The 27,441-nt window shown below is 45.1% G+C and overlaps 1 protein-coding gene across 6 annotated transcripts in view; it reads right to left on the bottom strand.

Moving 5' to 3' along the window:
- ATG5 (autophagy related 5) overlaps positions 1-27,441 on the bottom strand; it is a 443,620-nt gene that overhangs the window by 77,107 nt on the left and 339,072 nt on the right. For all 6 annotated transcript variants that reach the window (XM_085611241.1, XM_085611240.1, XM_085611238.1 and 3 more), the window contains exon 7: positions 18,216-18,336. In XM_085611241.1, the coding sequence (XP_085467367.1) occupies positions 18,216-18,336 (121 nt within the window). The remainder of the gene's footprint in view (positions 1-18,215; positions 18,337-27,441) is intronic.

Below are 27,441 nucleotides of genomic sequence, written 5' to 3'. Positions count from 1 at the left end.
TCCTTGTACTGATGATGGACAAAATGTCCACACAATTTCTGTGTTTTTACCTGAGCAATAGACTGAATTAAGACTCTGTCTGATGATCAAAGACGCTTCTTGGATTGTTCCTAGTCAGCTGGACTACATGGAACGAAGTATAGACTTGTTAAGTAAACAAACTGTTTCGATAAATATAAAAATATATTATTTTATATATCTCACAATGTGTGGTCCATTTCATGTGGCGATTGCTGATGCATGCTCATAAACGGTGACTGTGACAGTCTGAATACAACTACACACAACTGTGGTACTATGAAGGATATGAAGCGACCACATAGAATGTATCTGAAGTACCAAATGAGTTCAAAAGTAAAGCACTGACTGAAGTCCAAAAATTCTTAGCACACACAAATACTATGGTGCTATGACTACGTGCTACCAATGTATTACCTTATACATCTAAGAACAATGAGGACCTGCCACTACCACCCATAGACATATCAGGATAATGCAGTGTCTGATACAGAGATCCGAACCCCAATGCACTCTCTAACCCAGGGGTCTTCAAACAGGGGGTGGAGGTGGGTGAGGCCCCCAAGAAGGTCCTCAAGTGATCCCAGGGGGTGAACCAGGCTCTAGTCAAAACAAGCATTGGCATAGCCAATAGGTCTCGCCTTTGGGACCTTATAAGTGTTTAGCCATGCAATAGTTGCATAACTAAATACTTATAAGGTCCCAAAAGCGAGACCTATTGGCTATGCGGAAAGTGATCGCGATTGCGCTCAAACATCAAAGCGGCCGTGAAAGTGAAAGCAACCTCGGTCAAGCGCGGCACGCGTGCCCCCCGCGTACATGCACTGTAGGTCTAGGCTGGCCTGGTAGCACTTTTTGGAGTCCTCACAAAATGTCTTGCCAGACCAGCGCATGCGCTGGGTCAGGCGAGACCTAAAAAAGAATTATGCTGATAACAGTGCATTGTTTTTACGGGGGGGGGGGGGGGGGGAGAGAAGAGAATGAGCAGCAGTAAGTCGCTCTGCAATGGGCCATCGCTAACATCTTTTGTCATTTATATCCTGGCTTGAAGAAGGTGTCAAAGGAAAGAGACTTCAAAAATTCTTCAAAACCCCCACCCCCCATTTCTAGTAATCACACTGTGGATACGTTTACAGCTAGTAAGGCCCGCTTGACCAGAATACTATGTTTGGCAATCATGTATTTGATTGCATTTTTAAAACGGTAATATAACTTAACTGCATTGTTTAAACATTGCTAGTTAAATAGAATAATTGCGAAAAATGTTGAGGGGGTGCCGCTGATTTTTTTTTTCCCACTAGGGGGCGTGGCATTAAAACGTCTTAAGTCTACTTCTCTACCCCTATAAAGGCGCTGTGTATACAAAGTGTCTTTAGACAACAAAATGAACTGGTCTGTTGATGGAAAAGAACTGAGATGGGAAAACTGTAAAGACTGCAGCGGATTTTAGACGACAGAACATATTGAAAAAAAGTCAGCCCCGAGGCGATGCACATGAGAACAGTTACTATCTGCACGGGGCTGGCAGGGTGATGAGAACATTTAATATTAAAGAGAACATTTCCTTCAAGCCTAAAGATAACTGTACTATCAGCTTCACTTTTATTGTTCATCCTGAGCTTCCGAACTGTGTAAAAATGTTTTACTACTTACATAAATCTTACAGAGAAGCAGGGGCGCCTGGATTGCTACAGAAGTGGGGCGCTGCTATTCAAGGACTGTTCTACCTGTGGCATGTGTATTATAACGTCTCCATGAACTAATGCTCTTGGCTAGTCAGGTCTGTAGGAGTATCAACCGTCGTTGCAGGTTCCATGTAATACATAATTTAATAATTTATAATGGAAAAAAAATATATAAAAAGGTTAAAAGATTCACTAGTGCACCCAACATTTGCAAACCGAAAGGACAACTATTCATTCACGAGCCCGATTTCTAATTGTTGCTTTCTCAAGAGGCCCTCAATTAATCTCACTAACAGGAGCAAACAGCGCGAGCCTCGCTTACCATGACTTGTATCAAATTCGTATGCAAGCCTTTAAACAGCTACGAGAAATACCGAATTAAAAAACACACATGAAAGCTGCTAGCCACTGCGAAATTAAAGACGGCAATATTGTGGCCGTTCCGAAATCTAGCATTAGATGGGGTTTTGTTTCAAGGGAACAGGAAAAAAGCGCGACAATAAAGCCGGCTTTCATCTGTGGCGCAGGAAAAGAAATCACCCGCATGAAGCCTTCAAAGGGAGAGCGGTAATCGCTGCCTGCTCCCGCGCCTCCCTGCAGGTACCTTGTCCGAGCTCTCCGGTGCTTTCCCTGCTCCGGCCGATCATCTGCCTTGTGACGAGAAGATGAGCCGAGGTGGGCCGGGCAACTTTCATCTTCTCCTTTCGGCTTTTAGTTTCACCGCCGATGCCTGCAGCAGCAGGATGCCATAACACCATCCATTTTCCCTTTGTCAAAGAGTTTACCTGATTTTTCTTTCATCCTCTGCTCAGTAGCGGAACGCAAAAGGTTGGAGCATCCCCCTCCCCAAGAGTTCTGATGAGGGACCCTTTAGTCTCCCACATCTCACAAATATTTAATTAGTCGTGTGCTGAATGCCCCCTTCTCCTCCAACTTGAAGGTCTAGGGGTGCCCCTGAAGGAGTAACCACTCCCCCCCCCCCCCCCCCCTCTTGCACCGCACGGTCTAACTCAAACCTAATGCGCCTGGCTGGGACTTACAAACAGCGTCGCCTGACAAACCTTTGACTTTGTATACGTGACGGGACCCTCCTACGACCGGAAGTAGGCTAGGAAAAAGATAACTTCATCAGTGATGAAATGGTAATCAAACAAAAGGTACCTATTAGGAAGTACTTCCTGTAAAACCCTAGCCACAGTCCGCTTGCTGAATGTCATTCACGCACACCGGAGTGCGGCATAAAGTGTTTATGGTGCCTGGAAAGGGGCAGCATTTTTGACGCTGGGGAGCTGGACCGGTGACTAAAGTTCCCGCTGAGAGCTGCCGCGCACGTTGACTCCAGACAGGACCAATTGAGGCCTTTGGTCTTCGCAGGATGAGAAAATAAGCACCACTTAGTTGGAAAACGACATCATGCAATATTCAAGGTCAAAAAGAGGAAGGGAACCGATATATTATACCTTCTGCCATACCTCTGGGGGTGTAAAGGTTCGTCCAAACTTTACGAAGGTACAAGATTAGTGACCGATTCAGGAGGTTCTGTCTATAGAGTCATCTATAAATCGAGGCCTGAAGCATTTTTTTAAACTAAAGTTAGTAATATTAAGTCTTTGTGCTCGCATAGAGCTGTATCACAATGCTCTCTGATTTAAGAAAACTAAAGCCAGCGCTTGTTTTGCTACATGACACATAATGCTGTTGCTTCTTCAGGGCAAAAAAACATTAAGTGTAACATTGCAGCATATCGGTTGGAAGGTAGTTCACTACAAATGGTTCTTATTCGATATGCACGATACAAGCATTGCAATTGGCAGTCATTATAAACAGAAAGTGTACCAGATCATATATCGCAAATAGGTCGTATCGAATTTTTGCCCTGAAGAAGAGACATCGTTATTTGTCGCACTGCGAAACACGTGGTGCCTTTAGTTTTGTTAACCTTGAGAACACTGCGATGCAGCTCTATGCGAGCCAACATTTTAATAGTTCTGAAAAACATTTGCTGCAGAACTCAATGATCCGTAGATAACTCTGTTTAAACAGAATCCTCTGAATCTGCCACTAATAGATAAAATAATGGTGAATTATTTTTTATAAGTATTGTTTTGTGGGCCCATATGTGGTAGAGGGTGACATGCTCTAAGTGTATGGCTCTTCAAAGTGTAAATCCCATCCACCTGTTGTTTCGATAGGTGGAGCACACATAGGTAGGAATTACAGGATACTATCTTTACTGCCGCATTACCTTTTACTAAAACAGGATACTTGCCTGGTCTAAGATCTCTTTGAATTACTCTGCTCATTTTATTCACGTTGTGACACCTTTGCTGCCTGTGGTATGAACATCTGCCATAAAATACCCGACACGATGTGCATCAAACCGCTGCCACGTGGTTTAAGAACTTCCCATTAAAGTAACACTTTCTGACAAATGGTGACACCTGAGAACATTAATATTTAGTTTTTTTCCAAAAACTGGTCCCAGATGTTCGTTCCTCATTTATCATGCACTTGTGGTACAACTAGTGTTCGCCATACCTACTCCACAGTACACAAATGGCATGACGTCAAGAGCGGGAAATCACTGATTGAGCCAAGATACAACCAGTATTGCGAACACACGACCAAACATTCCTATGCAAACCAGTGCAGCATGTCTTTTCTAAGGGTACACTTAACAATCGATGTATCTAGGAAAGGTAGGGACTTCCCACAAACCCTACTCATTGTTCCCATCTCCAGTCTTAGCTTGCACCCCTCATTCCTTGCACACACCTACCCTTTAATTATTTCTGAGCCTCTCTGACTTCAAGGGCTCGTCCCAAGATCTGAAGGCTGGAGTGTATGGGGCATTGTCAGTCGCCGTCATGGTTCACTGCTAGAACAGCCCGGGTCGTGTGTCTCATTCATGAAAGATGGCCTGTCTTGGATTTTACCCACTTTCAGTCTCTCACTCAATGAAGGTTAATATTTCTGCTGCAGGTCTGAGAGGTCGTGGTGCATTATGGGTGGACACCTTTTTCCAGCAACCCTCGATATCTGCGGTCATAATCTCTAATTCACTTTTTCACATTGTGCTGGATTTAAAATAAATCCTATATCGTACCTTCTGTAAGAAGTAGCAATGGCTCACTAAGGGCCAGCTTTGCCGCGTTTTCAGAGATGGACAGTTCTCTGCCTGGCCTGGCCTTGGTTCCCAGTGTGGGATTGCAGCTCCTGGGACTGACACGTAAACCACATTATTCCTACTGTACACGCACTGGCTAGTTCTCGAAGATGCTAAACCAAACTTAATGGCTAGTTCTCGAAGATGCTAACCCATATTCAACAACTGGAGTAACTGTTCCTTTCTTATTGTTTTCCATCATGTCCCGACAAGCTTATATTTTTCAGACCCGGTATATGGGACTTCAAACATGTACCTAATTATATTTCACGCCTGATTAGTGTCCGTATTTTACTAACGTGATTGATTGTGGTATTTCCGTTTAAAGGTACCGTCTTCAAATGACTGAGATCTAGGGAGTTTGCCAGCTTTTAAACTGCAGGGAGGCATCGATGCATTGCTCTGTCCTTCAACAGCTCCGATTTTCAGGTGCTAATTTTTTCTTTTTGTTTAAGCACTCTACGAGAGTACAGGTGTTTTCCAACAGTCGCAGAAAAAACAATTGATGGACAGAATGCAGAACAATATCATACATTCACCCCAGAACAGAGATCTGGGCCTAGATCCATCGTTTTTTTGCTCACCATGCCATTCCAGTTTGGACCCAGCCATATGCAAATCAGTCTTGACCCTGTGCCCAATGGGAACAGTCCAGCCCGAACTGCCAAGCCAGGTCCTTCCTGGACTGGAAACAAGCATCCTAGGACCGGTTTCGGGGTTTCACCCCTCTTCAGCCAGGATAGCTTGATTCCAGTGGCATGGAGAGCACGTGACCCACGTCTGGGCATACCCGTCCCACTCGGGGTGACAAATGCAAAAAGAACTATTGATGGACAGAATGCAGAACAATGTTATACATTCACCCCAGTACAGAGATCTGGGCCTAAATACATCGTTTTTTTGCTCACCATGTCATTCCAGCCATATGCAAATTCCTACTGTACACGCACTGGCTAGTTCTCGAAGATGCTAAACCATATTCATCAACTGGAGTAACTGTTCCTTTCTTATTGTTTTCCATCATGTCCTGACAAGCTTATATTTTTCAGACCCGGTATATGGGACTTCAAACATGTACCTAATTATATTTCACTCCTGATTAGTGTCCGTATTTTACTAACGTGATTGATTGTGGCATTTCCGTTCAAAGGTACCGTCTTCAAATGACTGAGATCTAGGGAGTTTGCCAGCTTTTAAACTGCAGGGCGGCATTGATGCATTGCTCTGTCCTTCAACTCAGGGCCGGACTGGCCGTAGAGGGACCCGGGCAATCCCCTGGTGCGCTGCACAGGTGGGGGCCGGTTTTGGCCCTCGGGGGGCCGTTTTTGTTACAGGGCCGTTTTTGCAGCAATCGGCCCTGTAACAAAATCGGCCGAAAACCAGCTCGGCGCACCCCCAACCCCCCGCGGGGATGGAGGAGGGGGAGGGCGGGGGGTGCGGCCGAGCACTTTGCCAGGGCCGGTTTTAGGTTCCCAGTCCGGCCCTGCTTCATCTGCTCCGATTTTCAGGAGCTAATTTTTTCTTTTTGTTTAAGCACTCTACGAGAGTACAGGTGTTTTCCAACAGTCGCCATTGTGGGTTTCTCTCCCCATCAACTGTGCGACTGTCTCTCACATATTGGCTTCTTTTCTGCGTTGCTCCTTTCTTCCGCCAGCTTCACGTTGCTGTCTTTCGTTTCATTCCTCCATTGTTGTTTCCCACATCCACTTTAAACAAACAACAAAAAAGCTTTTGTTCATTTTTTTTCTTTTTAGTTCTATATCTAGTTCTTCATCTAAAAGCGGTGCCTCATTTTGAGTGTGCCTATAAAATGACATGGACTTCCCTGTCAAAAGCTTTTTTTATTTACATTTTTTATCAAGGCGCACAGCATCATCATCAGAGATGCTGCGCCGTATGTCTAAAATCAGTGGCAAAACCCAATGTGTCTCAAAAGCAAGACCTTCTGGCTTTGCCAATGCGTTTTCCTTGAGAAGTGGTCTAACGGATGGCTAAGAGCAGTTAAGGAGCAATGATCTATCTAACTGAGGGATTTATAGAGCGCAACAGCTACTCATTGAGTGTCCCGGCACTGGCTAGAAGACTGATCCACTTATTGACTTGTAATTAGAAAACGAGCCAGAAGAGCCAAGTTTTAAGGAGGTGCTTGCAAACCAGGCTATCCTCTGGGGCACGTAGATGCTGCAGGAGAGTGATGCAATCCATAGCAGCCAGGTAGGAGTAGGCACTGCCACCCCACTTCATCCTTCTGAATTGTGGGCTCACCACAAACAAGGAACTGGAGGATTAGAGTGTGAGCTCGAGGGGATTCTAAGTGCTGTTTTACTCGTGTAGTGTTTTTTTTTAACCTGCTTTTACCTGCTTTTACCTTGTGTATTCTGTGATTTAACTGTGCTCTTAACATCCTTATAACCACAAAGCTGTTTTAAATTCCTTCGTGGTATATTTAATTGGCACTCACCTCTGGGCAGTCTTGGCTCCTCGCTCCCCGGCACTTTTCACCCGCCCGGCCGCCATTTTGGGAGTAGCGCAGGGAGCAGTCTAGTGTCTGCTTCCCTCACGCTACAAAAAAGGGGCATGGTGCGAACGCGCAGCGGCGTAAACTCCTGAGGCTTGAGCCGGGAGACAGTCGCTTTAGCGCTATTAAGTCTGTGTGAGCTCGAGGGGATTCTAAGTGCTGTTTTACTCGTGTAGTGTTTTTTTTTAACCTGCTTTTACCTGCTTTTACCTTGTGTATTCTGTGATTTAACTGTGCTCTTAACATCCTTATAACCACAAAGCTGTTTTAAATTCCTTCGTGGTATATTTAATTGGCACTCACCTCTGGGCAGTCTTGGCTCCTCGCTCCCCGGCACTTTTCACCCGCCCGGCCGCCATTTTGGGAGTAGCGCAGGGAGCAGTCTAGTGTCTGCTTCCCTCACGCTACAAAAAAGGGGCATGGTGCGAACGCGCAGCGGACGCGCGCAGCGGGCGCGCCGGTGGCGCGCCGAAGGCGCGCCAAAGGCAAGCCCGTCTGCGCCCGTCCGCGTCAGACCGGGGCACGGGGCCAGGAATTCTGCTCCTCGTTCTTCAACTATTCAGAGGTACAGCTCTCAGGCTCTTCTTTCACTTAGAGGTAAGGTCTCCCCTCTATGTATCCCATTCTGCAACCCCACAGATGAAGGTATGACCTGCTCCCACTGTGGCTTCCAACTCCCTGGGGCCCCTGCGGGCAAAACTTCATTAGTCCGTATGTATTTACTGAACTGCAGATCCCTCCCCAAGCATAGTACTGAGATCTCACTGCTCTTAGAGGAATTGGAACCAGACGTTTTGTTCCTAACGGAAACCTGGCTCCATTCGGAATCCGATCCTGATATCATTAATGCCCTTCCCAAGGGCTATTTGATTTTACGGGCAGATCGTCCTACCAGGAGAGGAGGTGGTTTGGCCATTATCTATAAGGAGGGATATAACTGTCGGGGCCTATCTAATTCCATACCTGACTGTGAAAGCCTATCCTTTGCTCTGGATTTTTCAGCCACCTATACCTTTTCTGGGACACTTATTTATCGCGCACCGGGATCTCTGGGGCAATTTCTCCATGGCCTCTCCCCCTCATTAGTTGACTCAGTGTGTAGCTCGGCCAATTACTCTGTGTTGGGAGATTTTAACATTCATTTCGACAATCCCGATGACTACAATGTCTCGGAGCTGTCTGAAAACCTTGCTGCATTGCAACTGCTACAGTTAGTCACTAAACCCACTCATTGTAAGGGCCATTTGTTAGATCCTATTTTCAGTAATAGCTCTGACCTCCTGGTGGAAAACCCTTTACCTCTCCCCTGGACAGATCACTTCCTAATTCCGTTCAAGCTATTTTTTGTACATAGCCCCCCTCTTCCGCCTACTGCTATTCGGGCAGAGCGGAATTGGTCTAAACTCCCGCGAATGGACTGGATCTCGGCCCTCGAGACAGCGATACCACCACCTACATCAGATCCTACTGTAGCCAATCTAAATTTTAATAATTGGATTATGAACTCTCTAGATGCAATTCTTCCCCTACAAAGCAGTAAAGCAAAACGGGCTACAAAAACTGCTCCTTGGTACTCTCAAGATTTGCGAGATAGGAAACGATACTGTAAAAAACTAGAGAGGAAGTGGCGGCTAGACTTTTCACCCTCCAAGAAAAGAGACTACAGAGCCGCTATAAAAACTTACAAGCAAAAAATCATAATGGCACAAGCTGCTTTTTACGAAGCGAAAATAAATGCAGCCGCATCTAAGCCTAAAGAGATTTACAATATCGCTAAATCTCTTCTCAAACTCCCAGAAAAAACTCCAAACTCCAATTCTTCGGACGTTCAACGTCGCTGTAATGATTTGGCAGAATTCTTTTACAGCAAGATCCAAGTGATTTACTCCACCTTCCCAAATACCCAAATTCTTTTAACTTCTTCGAAAGCTGTTGAGTCACGGGCTACTCTGGAAAAGCTCCCCCTATTGGATTTGGTCAGCTTACAGGCCTTGATGTCCCAGGTTAAGTCTGGCTCGCCCAGCGACCCCGCGCCTCCACGATCCCTGATCTCGGTTAGCCCGCTCATCATGCCGATTATCAGGGACCTGCTTAATGCCTCCCTGACCACCGGCATAGTCCCACTACCCTGGAAACAGGCTATGGTAAAGGCTCTGTTGAAGAAACCCAACTTAGACAGTAACAACCCGTCTAATTACCGCCCAATCTCTCTGTTACCCTGGCTGAGCAAAATACTCGAGAAACATGTCAACAAGGTATTGACGCAGTTTCTCGAAACCAACAACTTGTTGGATCCTTCCCAAACCGGATTCAGGCCCCAGCACGGGACTGAGACCGCCTTGGTTGCAGTAACGGAGGAGGCCAGGAAGATTATTGATCAAGGAGGGACTGTGGCCATTCTCCTCCTTGATCTGAGTGCTGCGTTTGATACTGTTAATCACAGCACTCTTCTCCAGAGACTTTCTAACCTGGGAGTCTCCACCCAGGTTCTCGTCTGGTTTAAGTCCTTTCTATCTAACCGCTCGTTTCAAGTTTTTGAGAATGAGATCATCTCCCCTCGTAAACCTTTAGGGTGTGGAGTACCGCAGGGCTCCTCTTTAAGCCCAACCCTTTTTAATATCTATTTGACCCCGCTGGCTGCTGTCGTCCGCCCTTTCGGGATAAAAATTGTAACCTATGCAGATGACACACAGCTAGTGGTTGCTCTTGATCAAACCCCTGCACAGACTCCTAGTAATTTGCGAGATTGCCTAGAAGCAGTTGCTTCTTGGATGAACTCCTCTTGTCTTAAATTAAATGGAGATAAGACAGAGATGATGATCCTGGGCAAATCCGATAACGCAATTAATAACTTTTGCTGGCCATCTTGCCTTGGCCCCATTCCTACTCCCAAGGATTCAATTAAGAGCTTAGGATTCTGGCTAGATAAGACCTTTACCTTCTCTCACCAGGCGGCCATGGTCTCAGCCACTTGTATCGGTATGCTCAGGCTCATCAAAAAAATTCTCTCTAGACTCCCCTTCGAAGCAAGACAGATCATGACTCAAGGACTAATACTTTCTCGCCTGGATTATGGCAATGCCCTCTATCTAGGGGCACCTCAGTCCACTATCAATAAACTACAGGTCATTCAAAACGGTGCAGCACGAATGCTCCTGCAAGCCCCCCGTTTTGTCTCTATTAAACCTGGTCTAAGGAAACTGCACTGGCTCCCAATTAGGGACAGAATCGCTTTCAAAAGCCTATGTATCGCCCATCGGGCCTTCTGGAAGGTTGGTGCTACCATTAATCATTCTCTAATCTCCCCTTATCTTCCTAACAGACATCTTAGGTCGGCTTCCCTGTTTCTGACCTCAGTGCCAAAAATCAAGAGATCCAGAGCTGGCGGACGATCGTTTGCCTATAACTCCTCAAGACTCTGGAACTCCCTCCCGCTCCATTTGCGTTCAGAGCCTAACCATCTCTTATTCCGCAAGGGGTTAAAAACGCTACTGTTTACTACCACTGACTAGTTCCCCTCTTTAACTTATGTTATGCTTTATTGCGCTAGCGCTGGGACGCCTCAGGGTAGCCATCGCGCTTTATAAAAACTCTATTCATTCATTCATTCATTCAGAGTGATCTTTTAGGTTGGCAAGGGGTAATTCAATTAGACAGGTATTGAGGTGTTAAAAAGCTCTATGCGTCAGTGCTAGTCCTTTAAACCTAACGTGTTCCTTGATATCAAGCCAGTGAATTTCTTTAAGGTATGGTTGGATGTGGACTCTCCCAGAGAAATTCAACAGAAGCCGCGCAGTGGCATTCTGAACCAGCTGTAGTCACTTCAGGAGATATCCCGGGAGACCCCAAAAAAGAGAATTGGCTTAGTATAGCTGTGAGGTGATCAGGGCCTGAATCACGGTTTTCTGCTGAGGTAAAGGAAGAAGATAGAGGACATTTTTTAGATTTTTTTTTTAGTTCAAAACAGGACCCCCCTACACTGCCCACCTTGGGTGCAAAGGTGGCAGAGTTATCAAATTTCACCCTCAGACTGCGAGCCACCTTGACTGTGGCCGATGGAGGGGGAACACCATATAGATAAGGAGAATCAGGGCTACCGGTTTCTTCTGATCCACCGCTAGCTTAATGGTGTCTGCAACCTCCAACAGAGTTTTTTCGGTGCTGAGGCGGAAACCTGAATGGGAAGGGTGTAACAGTTTATTTTGCTCTAAAACATTGGAGAACTGGTGATTACTAAGCTTTTCTAAAATCTTGGCAAGGCAGGCAGCAAGGAGATTGGTCTCAAATTGGAAAGGTTAGATTTGTCAGCTGATGCCTTTTTTAGGAGAGAAATTACTTTAGCCTTTTTCACAACAGCTGGGGACTGTGGTCGCCTGAATGGACACGTTTAAAATCAGATTTAAGGAGTGGTTCATTGCTGTGCAGTTTGAAACAAGAATATGGAGGTGGGGAGGCTCGGGTCATCGGGGACCCAGATTTTCACGCTTTAAAATCGTGAGTAGACTCCTCCAGAGAAATAGGACCGAACTCCTGCATGGAGTGGGAGCAGGGTGTTAGCGGAATCTCTTGAAGGGCCATGGGACCGCTAATAACCATGGGGTCAGAGTTCACGGAATTTAGAGAGACTACAATAGTTTTTATTTTGGCATCAAAGAAGTTTGATAGTTGAGTGCACTACGTTTAAGAGGCCATTAATGGCTGAACCAGGTTTGTTATGGGAGGTATCAATTTCAGCTGTAAAAGCCTGATTGGGCTTTCTAAATTGTCTGGTAGTATTTGTTTAAGATATTCTTATAAGGTATTTTATCCTTAGGGCAATAATGTTACCTCCATCCTCTTTCTAGTTTCTTGCATTGTTTCGCTCCTTGTTGAACCAGGGCGCAGACTGTCATTTGACCATGGAAGTGGCCTCCTTAGGTTTAATGGGGGCAATGGTATCGGTCGTGTTTATAAGCCAGGTGTAGATCGACAGGGCATCTATGTCTATGGCCCCACTCATGTGTGGAGTATGCTCACTCAGTGAGAGGCTAAATTGAGGGAGAGACTGCGGCCCAGTTTCTACAGGATAGGGGGAAATAGGTCCTGCGTCGACGAGGGCCTTGATCCACCCTCCATTTGAAGTGTATAAGAGCATGGTCTGACCATTCATGGGGTTTGATATCTGATACTGGCCATTAGAGAAAATGGTGTCCAAGATATGGCCCGCTACATGGGTGGGCTGGGTCACATATTGCTGCATGTCCCATGAGGACATGTTTTCTAATAAAAGGTGACCGTGCAGGTCAGAGGGTGAATCCACATGTATACTGAGGCCCCTAAAACCATGAAATTGAGTATTTTAGCATGTATTTTACAAAAAAATTACTGTGGAGCATGCCTTTTGAACACAAGAAGGGATCAATTTTAGGTTTTAAATACATCCATAAATGTTATGTGTTCATACGTTGAAACGAATGGAACTAGTTTACATAGTCAGTGGTTAAGATGAAAAACTGGCTCAGGTCCTCCCTTAGAAATCCTTGCTTAAGAGAATCAAGTGAAAGGAAGTCCCATCTTTGAAGTATAAAAACCCATAGAATGCTAATGGAGGGCTAACACAGTTACCACATTAGCTGGATAATAATAAGCTCTCCTTGCTATTTGTACACAAACAGTTTATAATACTTGTATAACTTGTTTCATACAGATGTTAAGTATCCTGGTACTGGCTCAAACCACACATTGTGCATATATTGTATGATCTGCCTCTCACATATCGCAAGAGGTGAAGCTCTGCGTTGTGGCCTCAAAAAATCTGCCCTCAGCCCTGTGAAAGCCAAACAGTTTACTACCCTAGCCTTTCAAGACTGTCGCTGGCTCCCCTCCGAGGACACATCAAGTTCAAACCATGCTGCAGCATCTACACCTCAATCTAACACACATAAAAACTAGACTACCTCATTGAAGAAATGAGCAAAGCTTAAGCCCAAGCACAATAGACTCTGTGGGTCATAACAAGCATGTAAAGCCCCTTGGTCATGTCCAAGAAACCAAGCACTGAATAAAATGAAAATATTTAACAGAAACATCTTTATGCACTGGACTTTGTGGGAACTGGAAGAAATTAAGACAAGCATGGCTTACTGTTGGGCCAAATGGACCTGGGGTCATGGTATGAGGTATCACCAACGCCACTCCCCAGACAAAGAGCCCACTGTGCATGACTGAAAAAAGTATTGAGAGATCTCTGTTTCTGTTACTAAAGCATGGCAAAGTGCCAGCCCTACCTCGTAGCTGGAAGAGCACAGCCAAAAGCCATGCCTTTCTGGGTTCAAGTGGCACACAAATCGGACATAGGATGTGGCCAAAAACTGAAAGCTCTCTGGTCAGGTGGCTTAGGTGCCAGGTATCAGTCTAAGCCCAGAGCCACTGGACACACTTAGAAGTAACAGCAAACAGCAAAGGATGAGTGGGTCGGTAAGCAATCTGCAGCTAGATATTGTCTTTACTAGATAAGACGTTACCGAAGGTAAGTAACATGTTCATTTTATAGAGACATCTAGCCACAGATTCCTTACCTGTGAATAGATAACTACGCTATACTATCCTCGGGGGTGGGTCTGCAGACAAATTTAGACTAAAACGTCCTGTAGGACCGACCCCGAGTGAAGAGCCCGTCCCTGCGGACCTGACTGTCTATTCAGTAATGCTTGGTAAACATGTGCAGGGAAACCCACGTTGCTGCCTGCCAGATGTCCAAGACTGGGCAGTGGTCGCAGCCTTAATTCTAGTGGAATGAGCTCTTAAGCCCTCAGGAGGTTGCTTCTTTCCCAATGCGTAGCAGATCTTGATACAGAGAACGACCCATCAAGAGATGGTTAGTTTCTGCACCGCTTGACCTTTCTTCGCACCAACCCACCGCACAACGAGTTGGTCGTCCATCAGGAACTCTCATTTGCGCTCAAGGTAGAATGAAAACGCTTTTTTTGGGTCCAGACGCTGGAGTTGCTCCTCTTCTTTAGAGGGATGTGGAGGAATGTAGAAAGTGGGCAAGGTGACCGATTGGCCCCCATAAAATGGTGTTACCACTTTTGGCAGGAAAGAGGTGCCAGTTTATCCGGAAAAACTGATAGAAAAGGAGGCTTGGATTTTAAAGCCTGCAGCTCGCTCACCCTTCTGATTAATGTAATTGCCAAAAGAAAGGCTGTTTTGATGGTGAGCAGCCTGAGGGGCCAATTGTGCAAGGGCTCGAAAAGAGCAAACATCAGAAATGGGAGAACCAACTTAAGGTGCCACTGAGGCATAATAAAAGGGGAAGGTGGGAACATATGTACAATCTATTTACAATGGGAGATTTAAATAAGGAGGGTTGGTCAGGCAGCATCAAGAAAGCAGGGGTTCTTTAGCCACCACTGCAGGTCCATTGTAGTTCCCTCTGAGATCTGGACCATGTCGGAGAGATTTCCATGATGCTGTGCACACTGGAACGTCAGGTGCCATTGCAGAGCCCACATATGCCATCTGGCATATGTCACTAGCCGGATGCAGGAGGCCAAGCAGACTTAGAGTCAGTCTCACCGAAATCCTGGATAGAGGCTGAAACATCGGTGTCACAGCCTGAATATCCTGGACTTGCTGATCGGGAGAATAAGTCCAAAACTGCACGCTGTCCAGAACAGCTCAGATGAAAGTGAGCATCTGAGAGGGTGTCAGGTGTGACTTTGGCATGTTGCTAGTGAACCCCAGCAAATAAAGGAGGTTTGCCGTAGTATGGAGTTGGGAGATGACAGCCAGGGGTGAGCCCGCCTTCAGCAGCCAGTAGTCGAGATAGGGGAAGACTGGCACACCTGACCTGGGCAGATGAGCAGCAACCACCACCATTACCCTGGTGAACACCTGAGGGGTGCTGGTAAGGTCAAAACGGAGCACGGAGCAGCCTACCGTAAACCACAGGTAACGCTGATGGTCCGGCAGGACGGCAATGTGAAAATAGGCGTCCTACAAGTCCAACACTATCATTCAGTCTCATGGGTCCAGGGCAGACAAGCATCTTGAATTTCTACTTTTGGAGGAAGTAGTTGAAGGCTTGGAGATCTAGGACAGGATGAAGACCCCTGTCCTTTTTCAGAACCAAACAGTAGCAGCAATAGCAAACACTGCCTACTTTTGGCATCGGAACCCTCTTTATGGCTCACTGGCCAAGAGAGCCATGACTTCCTCCCGGAGCAGAGATAGATGATCCTCTGTCAGCCGGTTGTAAGATGGAGGCATGGAGGGAAGGGTAGTCTTGAAGGGGTGGGAGTAGCCCCTTCGGAAGGTCTACAGAACCCACCTGTCCCATGTTATGGACTGCTAGTGGTGGAGGTGATGTCGGATCCTGCCATCAACTGGATGCCTATGATCTAAAAGGACAAGACTGGGAGGGTTTGGAGGCTGCAGCTGCCGGGGGGGGGGTGGTGGCCAGACCGGACCGTTGGCTAACCGACCCACGTAGCTGGTAGGAACTGTGCGCTCGTCCATGCAGAGGCTCTAAAGCTTGCATGACTCAGCGGCTGGGACAGGGCTGGCACTGTTGAAATCCCTTCAAAGGCCACAAAGGCAACCTCGGGATGTGGGGTACTTGAGAGTCCTCAAAACGCAACAGCACAGAGTCTGCCTTGTCTCGAAACAGACAGGTGCCATCGAAGGGCATGGCAATGAGAGAAGCCTGGACATCGCCAAAAAGCTAGATGTTCTCAGCCAGGCCTGGCATCTGAGTGCCACCATTGACTAACAGCTCTGCCTAGTAAGTGAGTTGTGTTCAAACCACAGCTTTTAGTGAACTTTGCTGCATCTCTCCTGTCTGTAACCAACCGTTCGAGAAAGAATGGCCCAGGCCTCCTCCGGGACCTGTGGCAGCATTTACGCAACCGTTTCTCACAGTGTGAGGGAAAAGCAGCCCAATACGGATGCGGTGTTCACTGACCGCAATGCAAGGCTGGGGAAGGAACATATTCTTACCTAAGCTATCCAGGCTCTTGGATTTCCTGTCCAGAGGAGTGGCATGTAACGCGCCATGGGGAGTGGAGGATAGGACTACCAAGCTTTCCGGGTTAGAGTATTGGGTGTGGATATTTGAGTTGGTGCACAGCGGTGGGCAATCGTCCAATTAACATTGGACCGTCTGCTGGGTTTGGACCTCGATGAGGGCTTTGTTTAACAGGAGTAGAGAATCAGAAGCGGAGACTCCTGGTTGCAGGACTTCCATCAAGATGTTAGTCTTGACTGCCACCAAGGGCAACTGGAGGTTGAGGACCTCAGTCGCCCACTGCACCACCATTACATAGGTAGCTCTCTCCTCCATAGCCACAGTAGGGGAGTGAAAGCATGTTGGTATCTGGAGACGTATCCAGTCCACTGGTATCAGCCAGTTCGTCACACAAGTCCATTTCTTGCTCATACTGGTATTCTAAAGGGTCATGTGACCCCTCTCATTCCTCCCGGATGCCTACTCCTTCAGAATAGAGCTCAGGCTCCAATCTAGGATGCATGTGTCCTCTTGGCGCTGGAATCGGTGTCAGCCGACGCAGGCCGGCTCTGTGTCGTAGAGTATCAGAATGGGGCTAGTGATGCCGTTGGGCGCCAGCGCCACGGGGGCATCATGCCGGAGACAGGGAAGGTCGCAGTGACATGACCTGCCCTAGTCCAGATCCATGGGGCCCATCGGAACCAGGGTCGCCAGCGCAGTACAAGATGAGGCTCCCTCCGATCCCGCGGGGGCCGAAGGCACGACAAAGGGGTTGCGCTAATGAAAAATGAGGCGCAAGGTCATGTAAAATTCTTTTATTTGAGCGGGGGTCACTCAGGCTCCCGGAAAAGAGGGGAGGCGTGTTGTTGGCCCAGGGGCAGGTTCAGAGGAACCAGGCCTCGAATGCCGATGTTCATTTGTCGCGTTGGCCGATTGACCAGGAGAAGTCAAAGCGTGTTTCGATTTCTTTTGTTTTTTGTGCCTCTTACCAGAGTGCCCCGACGATTTGGAGTGGGACAAAGAGGACTTTGGACTCCTGGAACAGTCCCGCAAACTTCCTCTCGAGTGGATCTGTGACTTTCGCAGAGTCGCAGGTTGGGTCGCAAGCAGCTTTAGGGACCATTCCCTCCAAGCCTTCAGAGCCATGGCCCGGCAGTCAGAGCACGACTTGGAGTTGTGGTCGCGCTCCAAGCACCGCAAACACAGGAGGTGCAGGTCCTTCACCGACATGGCACATTGACCTGTCTTCCTCAGTGACATTCCTCGACACACCAGGAGGAAAGCTAAAAGAAGAACGACAAAACTTTAAAAATCCCATAAAAAACGGACAGAAGGGTAGCTCTTCTATCGAATCTGCGCTGGCTGGTGTAGGAAGAAAAGAAGTGACATCAACAAGCCACGGTGGTGCCTATATAGGCAAGACGGACATCACTTCCAGCGCGGACAACACCACGTGAAGCCGAATGACGTCACCTACAGGTGTGCAGCGGTAGTGCTCACGAAAAATCTAGGGGATTTCAAAGGAGGGAATCTACATTTAGATGTCTCTAGAAGATGTATCTGTTCCCATTATCATCCATCCAAGGCAGCAGTGCCTTATATACTCTACATGAGAAAAAGTAGGCGCGATGCAATAAATCTCCAGACTGTCGAACAAATACACAGTCAATGGCACCACACAATAAATCTTAAAGAACGTTGTTTAGTGGGAAAGTGGTAGAAAATATCTGCCTCAAGAAGGTAATCTTTCAAACATTCCTCATTTTTAAACAATAATCCATTGTCTAAAAATCACACAAAATGACATACAAGGTGGTATACTTAGAAAACAATATGTCATACCTTCTGAAGGGATTGCAGCGGGACACACTTCCTTAATTAGATCGCCAAATGTGTGCGGTTGTCCATCTGATGCAACTGGTCGAAATAACTTCTGAATGAAAGGCCGCTCACTCATGGTTTGCTGTTGGGCAAAACAAAACGGTAAAAGACACTATGAGGTTATGTCTCAGTATCTTACATAAAATGGCAAACTGAACTGGCTTAGTGCTAGTGATAAGTGGCATTTCGAAACAGATCCCTAAGGAGTAACATTGGACCATGTGTATAGAACATAGGAATTGCGATTTCCTAATTCTTACCGAATTGCAATTAGTTAATCGCAATTCCTAAGGCACAAAATAAGTATAAATAAAATAGTGATTCCTAATGGGTTCGAAAAATTGATTTACCTCATGAATATTTATGACGCAAGTCGCAATTTGCAACCCAATAGGAATCAGAGCCATCACAGGGACAGTGGTCTGCTGAGATCAGAAGACACAAGGTCTATGACTGCTTTTTTAATCAAGCAATCTTTTTTTCCTTTATTGCACTTGTTTTCCATAGAGGAAAACAAGATGCATTTGAAAAAATAAAATGAAAGATTTAAGTTTCTTTTTTTAACATCAATGGACCGTTGGACCACTGCCTGCTCTTAAAAATTACTTGTTTCAACACTCTGAAATGGAAACGTGTTCTCATGGGGACCCCTTCCCATTTGCAAATGGTCCCCACCACCTTTGAGGTGTCTGTAAAATATGAATGTTTTAAGACCGTAATTAGGGCGCAAAACATTCATACATACCATTGCAATTCTGTATTTGGAAGGGACACCCTAAACACGCCTCTTCCAAATGCCGAATCGTTAAACACAAATTGCAATTTGGTGACATGTTACCAAATAGCAATTTGTGCATTGTATATATGAAAAGGCATTTTTGCAGTCGTAAATGGCCCGATTCTGAGAAACGGCTGCTTTTGTACTTATTGACGATTGTGTTTAATCAATTTGAATGCAGATATGCCTTTCAAAAAAGCTTTAAATAAATATCTGTCAAGACTGGCCTCTGCTGGTATCTGAAACTGTTCTTTTGATGTATGCGCCGGCTTTCTCTTTAAATGAACCTGATACCAATGTCATTCAATATAAGTTTTTATACACAACATTTCCGGTGAGTTGTCGAAAAAGTGAAACATTCTTGTTGATTCATGGTGGAGGTACGTACCACGGAGTGCCATTATTTATCTTGAATAATTAACATGAATATATATATGTCGCAAAGCCAGTAGAGCACACTCGAGTCCAGTTCAAATGCTTTATTTGATCACCTTTGTTTTGGCCATGACAGCCTTTGTCAATGTCAGCGTACCAAACCAAACCACACATTTTTAAACATTGTCTATTTCACTAAAACAAAGGATGGACTTGCAATATCAGAGCCAGTATGTGTTCCTTTACAAAAAGGTTGCCGCCATCTTAAAATGGTTGCAACTTTTCAGACAAAATCTAGTAAATTCATCATTACTTTCCGTTTAGTCTAAACCATTTACACTTCTTTATAATCACATTGTTGTCATATTCAATTAAAACTGTACAAAGTAATCACAGCGCACTCCTATATTAATACAAAAATTATTAAAATGTATTATAATAATGCAAAAACTATTATTATTAATTGATAGTTCACGATGACAGGGATATACCATACTCATTGTTTGTGGCAGATTTCTGTGGAATATAGTATTCTACTATCTAAAGCCCTGAATGGGCAATACTAAAAAGGTCCTACCAGTTGGATTTGTCAAATGACCAACTCTTATTTAGAGCAATTCAACTAATAGGGGATTTCCAATTATATATTATTCTTATTAGACATATATTCATCCCTGAATGGACAATAATAGGAGGAATCAAATATACTTTTATGAGTTGCTCCCACTGACACGGTCTATTGGCCCTGTTCATAGTTATCTAATGTACAATGATCCCAATAAAGTGTGCGCGCTAACTATTGCAACTTTAATGTCATACACTAGAATCCAAGTTGCAAGCAGATCTTTTCGCAAAAAGTATATATATATATATGTTTATTTACTTTTGCACTATGAACTCCGTGGTTGCTTTGTGTGGTGACAAGAGTGGAAAACCTGAGAATCCAGGAGGTGACAGTCATTCAGTGTGTCCATATTTTAGACAAATGTTGGGCTTTACACATTTCGAGAATACGTCAAACACAAGTAAAAATATGCAACATCTGCAAGAAGGTGAAAGTAGACCGAAGAAGTAGGGAGGAGATTCTTAGTATGTCAAAAAAGATGGTCCACCTTAACGCCGATACTTAATTATTGTCCAAGTCCTCATTTCATTGGGGAAAGATCCCAGAATTAGGGTGCTATTGATTGGACAATAAATGGTCAAAGCCCAAGTATAAATATGAAGTGAAAAACAAAGGTGAGGTGGATGACAAACTCATAAAGATGCCAAACAAAACGGATTCAACTCTGAGGCAATAACTAATTCGCTGAAAGTTAAAATTAATTTTAGAAGGTATGCCATAAAAGATGCACACTGTTCAGATACCACGTCAATACTCTCCACTGTACAGTAACGAGTCTTAGTGCACACTTTATTACTTTCAGCATTTTCAACAATTCGACCGTTACCACTGTAAACTACTATTTCAATTACCATCACTCAACAACTGTAGCAACATATTGAAGTGTGGGACCAAACACGGAGGAGGCATAACATATACATAATCTATTTCCAATGCTTTATATAATTATCTTTTGGAGAAGGAGTTGTAGTCCATTCCTCTGACAGACCTTTCTAAGTGGAGATCAAGCAGCCTGAAATTCTCAGATAATCTTCAGTACCTTACTGATCTAGGTCTGATCACAGACCCCATTTTCCCCCTATTGATTATTAGTTCTCCCCTAGAGATTTTCTGACAGTCACCTTCCCATAAGGTGAATTCTACGACCCACGTAGGAAACCTATACCCTTTTTAAATAAGCATAATAATATTAAGTCTACCCTCTGGACGTGTTTTAAATGTGATAACCTCAATATAACGAACGGTGTGTACAGATTCAATCAAACAGAGTCCTCGATGCGGTCCTTTAATGCTAAACTAATTGCGCAGATAAGATGGAAAACAGGGTGTTATGGTCTAGACTACTCTGCAGCACAAGACAGCCCCCAACTCAACCATTTAATATCATGATGGCATAATTAACAACATGAAGGGTGATGGTCTTTGTACTGACTTGAAGAAGGCAATTTTGTTTTTGAGTTTGTCTTACTCAGCAAAGATTGCCTCAAAAAATTACTATACAAAAAACCCACACAAAAAAGAAGCTAATCAAGTGTGGAGCTTAGATGCTATTGCAAAACAAAAAACAATGGGAAAGGCAAATTTGTACGTATTTTAAGGGGTGACGTCCTGTGAAGTTGCCACTTCGGTAAAAGTTGATGGTTCATCCAGGTCAAAAGTCTTACCTTTAGGTTGAAAATCTTTAACTGGGCTAGGCTCCAACCTGTAGTCGAGAAGGGCTCCCATGGCTGAATACTCCTTTTTGCCATTGCACCCTTGCTGTTTAATGGCAAGATCCATGAGCATGCAGGAGCATGCTTTTCAGGGAAGGATCAGCACCATGTCCCAGTCCTCCAGAGATGGACAGCCCTCAGGAGCCACACTCTGACCACTGCTGCTGTGTACACTGGGAGTGTTTTTACACTATTTACCACTCTTCACGGAGGGTCAGTCACACAGTTTTTAAAATACTCAGCTTTGAATTGATATATAGCGAATCATTGTTTTTTTTTTTTTTAAATAGGATTTAATTTCATTTTTTAACAGCTTTATCTCCCTCTCGCTGAATTAAAACACACTGAGTAATGGGTGAGTTTTCCGATTTAATAGGATACCTAGAACTTACTAGCCACTTTGTACGTTCCCAGCTCCTCGGTATGCCGAGGGTTTCCTAATTGTGCAGAGGTAGCTGGGATGCGCCATTTCAATTCCTCAGCAGCACCCTGATGGCCGCCATTTTAGACAGCTTGCGGTGCAGCTGATCCGCATTTTGACGCGCAGTTTGCACTATTAAACGGCAGCCTTGAGCCGACGCGTAGCTGGAGCGCCGCAGGTGCACCCATCCGACTGAGGCCAAGACCCCTGCCCCTACTAAGGTCCATAGAAAATGTTTTCCCTCCAACCAACTGAAATCTCTATGCCCGGCATGCCTGGAGGCTTGTAGATCGTCAATTGACCCTTTAGCTGACAGGGTCTACGGCAAGCACTGTCACTTTGCTTGAAATCCGAAGAATCCTGTTTGGTTTTAAGGCAACACACCCAGCACTAACACCCAGGAAGGTGAAGGCAAGGGCACAGTAAATATAGACTGTTCCACCAAGAGCGGTTTCCGCTTTTTTAGTTTAAACTGTCGTTTTTTGCCCAGGCACCAACAATTCATCTTTGACTTCGTTGTAAATACTGACTCCGATGTCATATTCCTTACGGAAACCTGGCTACACGAGGCCTCAACACAAGATGTCATTTCCGCACTGCCACACAACTACTGCATTAGTAGAAGAGATTGCAAGACAAGTTAGGAGGCGGTATTGCCATTATTTACTGTGACACCTTTAAATGTAAAATTGAGGAACTTTCCTCCCCTGCTTGCTTGCGAAGCCCTCTTCTTCTTACTTCACCTTATGCCTAAATTAGCAGCCTCTGGTGCCCTAATCTATTGACCTGCGGACAACATCGGGAATTGGTGCACAACCATTCCTGAACTAACTTCTTCATACATTTTTAAAAATGCTAATTTTTAATCTCTTCGGTGACCTAAACATGCATTTTGAAGACACCACCTGCAAACTAAGTCACATGTTTCGAGAAGATCTGAACGCTCTCAACCTTAATTTAATCATCTCAACCCCCACACACAAGAGTGCTCACTTGCTGGACCCAATTTTCTCAAATGTTCCTGGTATCACTACCAATCTTCCTTTGCCATTACTGTGGACAGACCATTTTGCAGTTCCTTTCTTGATTCCCCTCCACTCCTCCATCTGTCCGAGTGCAACGAAAAGCCCTAATGTAATAGTCAGGAACTGGGCCACACTCGACATTCCTGTTCACCACTTCCACTTATCCAGTACCTCTCCCCAATTGGCGCACCAGATTGACATAGACCAGCCCATGGTCAAAAGCCAGCTTAGAAACTCCCTTGACACACTCCACCAACCCAATTATAAGTTGTGTCTACGCAATACCTTCCTGCCCCATAGTATAATCCATCTCTCCTGGAGAGAAAAAAAACTCTGCAAGCTACTTGATAGGGAGTGGAGAAAGTTCTACGATCATAAGTCCAAACTAAAACATAAATCAGCTTTGAGCAACTAACACAGGAATTATAGAAATGCTCATGCCTTCTTCTCCGGAAAAATCTCTAACGCCCCAAACCATCTGAAAATGCTTTTCAAAGTGGTTCAAGACCTGTCCAGCAAAATGGCACCATCCCCGGCACTGTCACAAGCCTAATGCAAAGTGCTGGTAGCCAATTTTGTCAAAAAAGTTAACAACATTCAACTCGCTCTAGCCTCAGTAAGCATTTCGGAGTCCCAGTCCGGAATTAATAACGTACCTCCTACTCCTGATCTATCATCTTTTGCAGGAAACACTCACGCAGGTTCGAGCCAGCCTGCTCTCAATTTCACTCTTTGCCCCCCACGAGCTAGTGTAATTTATGGATCTGCTTTAATCCATTAAGTCAGGGTATCCTCTTGATCCTCTTCCCCCAGCAAAATTGACCATCCTGAGTTCACACATTCTGTCTCTTCTGGTCGAACTACTGAACGGACCGCTTGTTTCAGGTTTTCTCTATAAACGCTGCATCGAACACACACCCGCTCTCCTCCGGAGTCTCACAGGGTTCTACCCTGAGCTCACTGCTTTTCAATATATACATTCGCCCTCTTGCAGACCTAGTGGAAAGCTGTGGCCTCACACTTTTTCTTACTTACTTTACGTACTTTTTCTCATTATCGTCTGCACAGGTTGTCATCTCGGAAGATCTCGACTCATGCCTCGACCATGTCTCCAAATGGATGCATTTGAACTCCTTAAAGTTGAATGGTGACAAGACTAAGGGGATGGTACTAGGTAGGAACCCTCAACTCTGGGGGCCCCAACACTGGCCATCTTTACTTGGAACTCCTCCTTTTCCCACTCACAAGGTAGGTGAAGAACCTTGGTTTTTGGTTAGACTCTAGTCTCTCCATGAAATCTAAAGTAACCAAGGTTGCCTTCTCATGCTTTGCCACCATGAGGTGGCCTAAAAAGATCCTGTGGGTACTTCCCTTCTTGGCCCAGAGAACTGTCATACAGGCCATTATTCTGTCCAGGCGGGATTACGGAAACATCCTATATCTGGGGGCAGATAAGACTGTGATCAGATGCCTTCAGGAGGTTCAGAATTCCACCGCTAGACTGTTGTTCCGGCTCCCTGAACACTCTTACGTGTCCCACCTTCTTCATGATTTCCACTGGGTTAAAGTGGAGAAGCGCATTGAGTTTAAAGCACTATGCTATATGTACAAAATCCACTCGTGCTCGGGCCTCCGTATCTGCAAAACCACTCTCTTTTTACAGTTCCTAGAGTCAAAGGAGTCTGGATAGGCGGTTTGCTCCTTCTCACCACGCAGTCTCGGACTGTGGAACACTCTCTCGGAATCCATTCGACGATGTTCTTCCCTACTAGCCTTCTGCAGGACACTAAAACCTTGGCTATTCTAATCCTCTACTTCATGCTGATGTGTCTAAAACCTGGATAACTCCAGTACCAACCCTGAATCTGTTTAGTCTTCCACCTAAGCGCTGGGAAACCCTATGGGCAGCTAAGCGCTATATAAGACTGCAATAATAATAATAAATAATTACTTTTTTTTCTAAGTCCTAGTTTCAATAAAAAATTGATTACAGGGGATTCTATCCAAATTGTCTTCCTGCAATACCACCGGCCTACATATGGCCATTTATGGTGGCTCTGAAAATAGACTAGAATGTGTAATGTTAAGTGTTATGTTCCTTCTTCGCCCCCTAATGAATTGCTCTTCCAGGATGGATGTCATTCCGCTCTCAATTTATTTTCTATCAGCAGGGATGTCACAAACCATTTTTTAAAGTTCCTCTACACTTCTGCCTCTCCCTCTGCTGAGGTCTGTGTCCAAGTTCCATTTCTTGCCCCAATTTCTACTACACCGCTGATGCTTCTAATTTACTGCCTTTCACATTTCGGCTACTACCCCGCCCCCAGGCAGTAAATGGGTCTACTCAGTCAGGAATTGCCAGACCACAGTCCTTGAGGGTACGTTGTTCCTCCACTCACTCTTCATCACAGCCATGTTGACTTCAATGGCTGCCATCCCACTCCACTCAAAGCTCCCACAGCATGCTAGGATCGTGCTTCAATCCCCACATCTTCCCATTGAGGATAGGTAAACTTCTCTTGCCTCCCTCGAACCTACTAGACCTAGTTTGAAATACTCCAGCTGGAACTCTCTCCAATGTTGCACTTCTCCCTCCATCGTCTCCTTAGTCCAGGTGCCTTTTCTATCTTGATGTTATAGCTCGTGAAGGGAAGAAGATCACAACATTTCTGTCCAATCTTTGCATCAGGCTAGTTTTGCTTGCTGTCTCTGGTAGCAGACACGAGTAGCTATGTATTCAACTTCAGTTTGGCACTGGCTAAAGTAGGGCATCCACAACAATTACTTGCTGTTTGTGAAGCCTCAAAGGAGCAGACAGGGAAAATATCAATCCGGCCTACTCAGAGTAACGACATTAGTGATGTGGAAATGTAAAATATGACTGAAAGTTGCAATTGTTATTATTAGCATAAATGCTGACAGTGCATCTGCCTATTATAGAAATTAACTTGGATTACATTTTTGAAAAACCTTGTAGAAAGATCGATTTAATGGAAACCATGCTAACTAACTTAAGCATACAAATTAGGTGCAAATCGGGCAAGCAAGAAAACTAATGCTAAGGCATTTAGCCTTAAAAATGACTATGCCTCCAGTGAGCCTGCCTATAAATTATGTACAAACTGCTCATAATCAAATTGCATTTTTTATTACATTCTTGAACTCTTACCTTTCTGAGTTGTAGATGCTTAGGTGGAGACTTTACCCTAACTCTCAAATATATTGTAAGTACTGCTCAATCTTTGCCTCATACTAGTTTGCCTGCTGCTACTGGTTGCAGGCACAGGTATGAATGAATGAGGATTTTTTTAAAGCGCAATAGTTACTATGAGAGTATCCCGGCTCTGAGGCACAGGACAAATAGGGGGTGGCCTATACCCTACAGCTTAAACAGATGAGTTTTCAGAAGCTTGTAGAACGATTTCTTCTGATGGGTATGCATTAGAGAGGAAGCGGGAGCTTGTTTCAATATTTGGTCGCAAGAACCGAGCAGGCTGAGTCAACCCATTTCTCCTGTTAGGTGAATGGTATGGTTAACAGCCTTCCTGAATGAGAATGTAGGGTTCTTTTGGGGCAGTATTCCACTTTCCTATAGACAAGTATTTGGGTCCGTCTTATAGTAGGTGGCTTGAGCGATCGTCAGTGCCTTGAACCTGGTCCTCCTTTTAACTGGAAGCCAGTGCAGTTGGTAATGGGAAATGGAGGCGTGCTTGGGCACCTTAAATAATAAGCGAATTGCCATTTTCTGCACCAGTAGTAGTCTGTGAATTAGATAATCTGGTGCCCCTAGGTACAGAATGCTTGAGTAGCCTAGTCTGGATAAAGTTAAAACCTGCACTACTGTTTGTTTTCTGAGCATCCCAAGGTAGGATGTTCAGGAATTTTCTAAGCATCCTCAAAATCCAACAGGAGTGTTTGACCACCGCAGTGATCTGGGCTTTAAAAGAAAGGTGCATGTCAGTGAGCACCCCTAGATTCTTAGTTACCTCTGTCGGTAGGGGGGTGAGGTGCAACTTGCCGGCCATAACCCTGACCAGTCGGGCAGGGAGTTGGCACCAAACAATAAAACCTCTGTTTTGTCTGGGTTGTATTGGAGCAAATTGGCCTTAAGCCACCCAATTACTGCTCATATACTTGCAGCATATTTTGACACAGATTCTGTTGAGTTGTTGTCATAGGTCAGCAGAAGCTGGGATGATTCAAAAAGGTATGCCAGTGGCGGCATATAGATACTGAAAAGCGTGGGGCTCA

This window comes from Triturus cristatus, chromosome 6 (assembly GCF_964204655.1).
Source record: "Triturus cristatus chromosome 6, aTriCri1.1, whole genome shotgun sequence".
NCBI classification, from domain to species: Eukaryota; Metazoa; Chordata; class Amphibia; order Caudata; family Salamandridae; genus Triturus; species Triturus cristatus.
The sequence above is the reverse complement of the archived record's forward strand: the minus strand, read 5'-3'. Positions and strand labels throughout refer to the sequence as shown.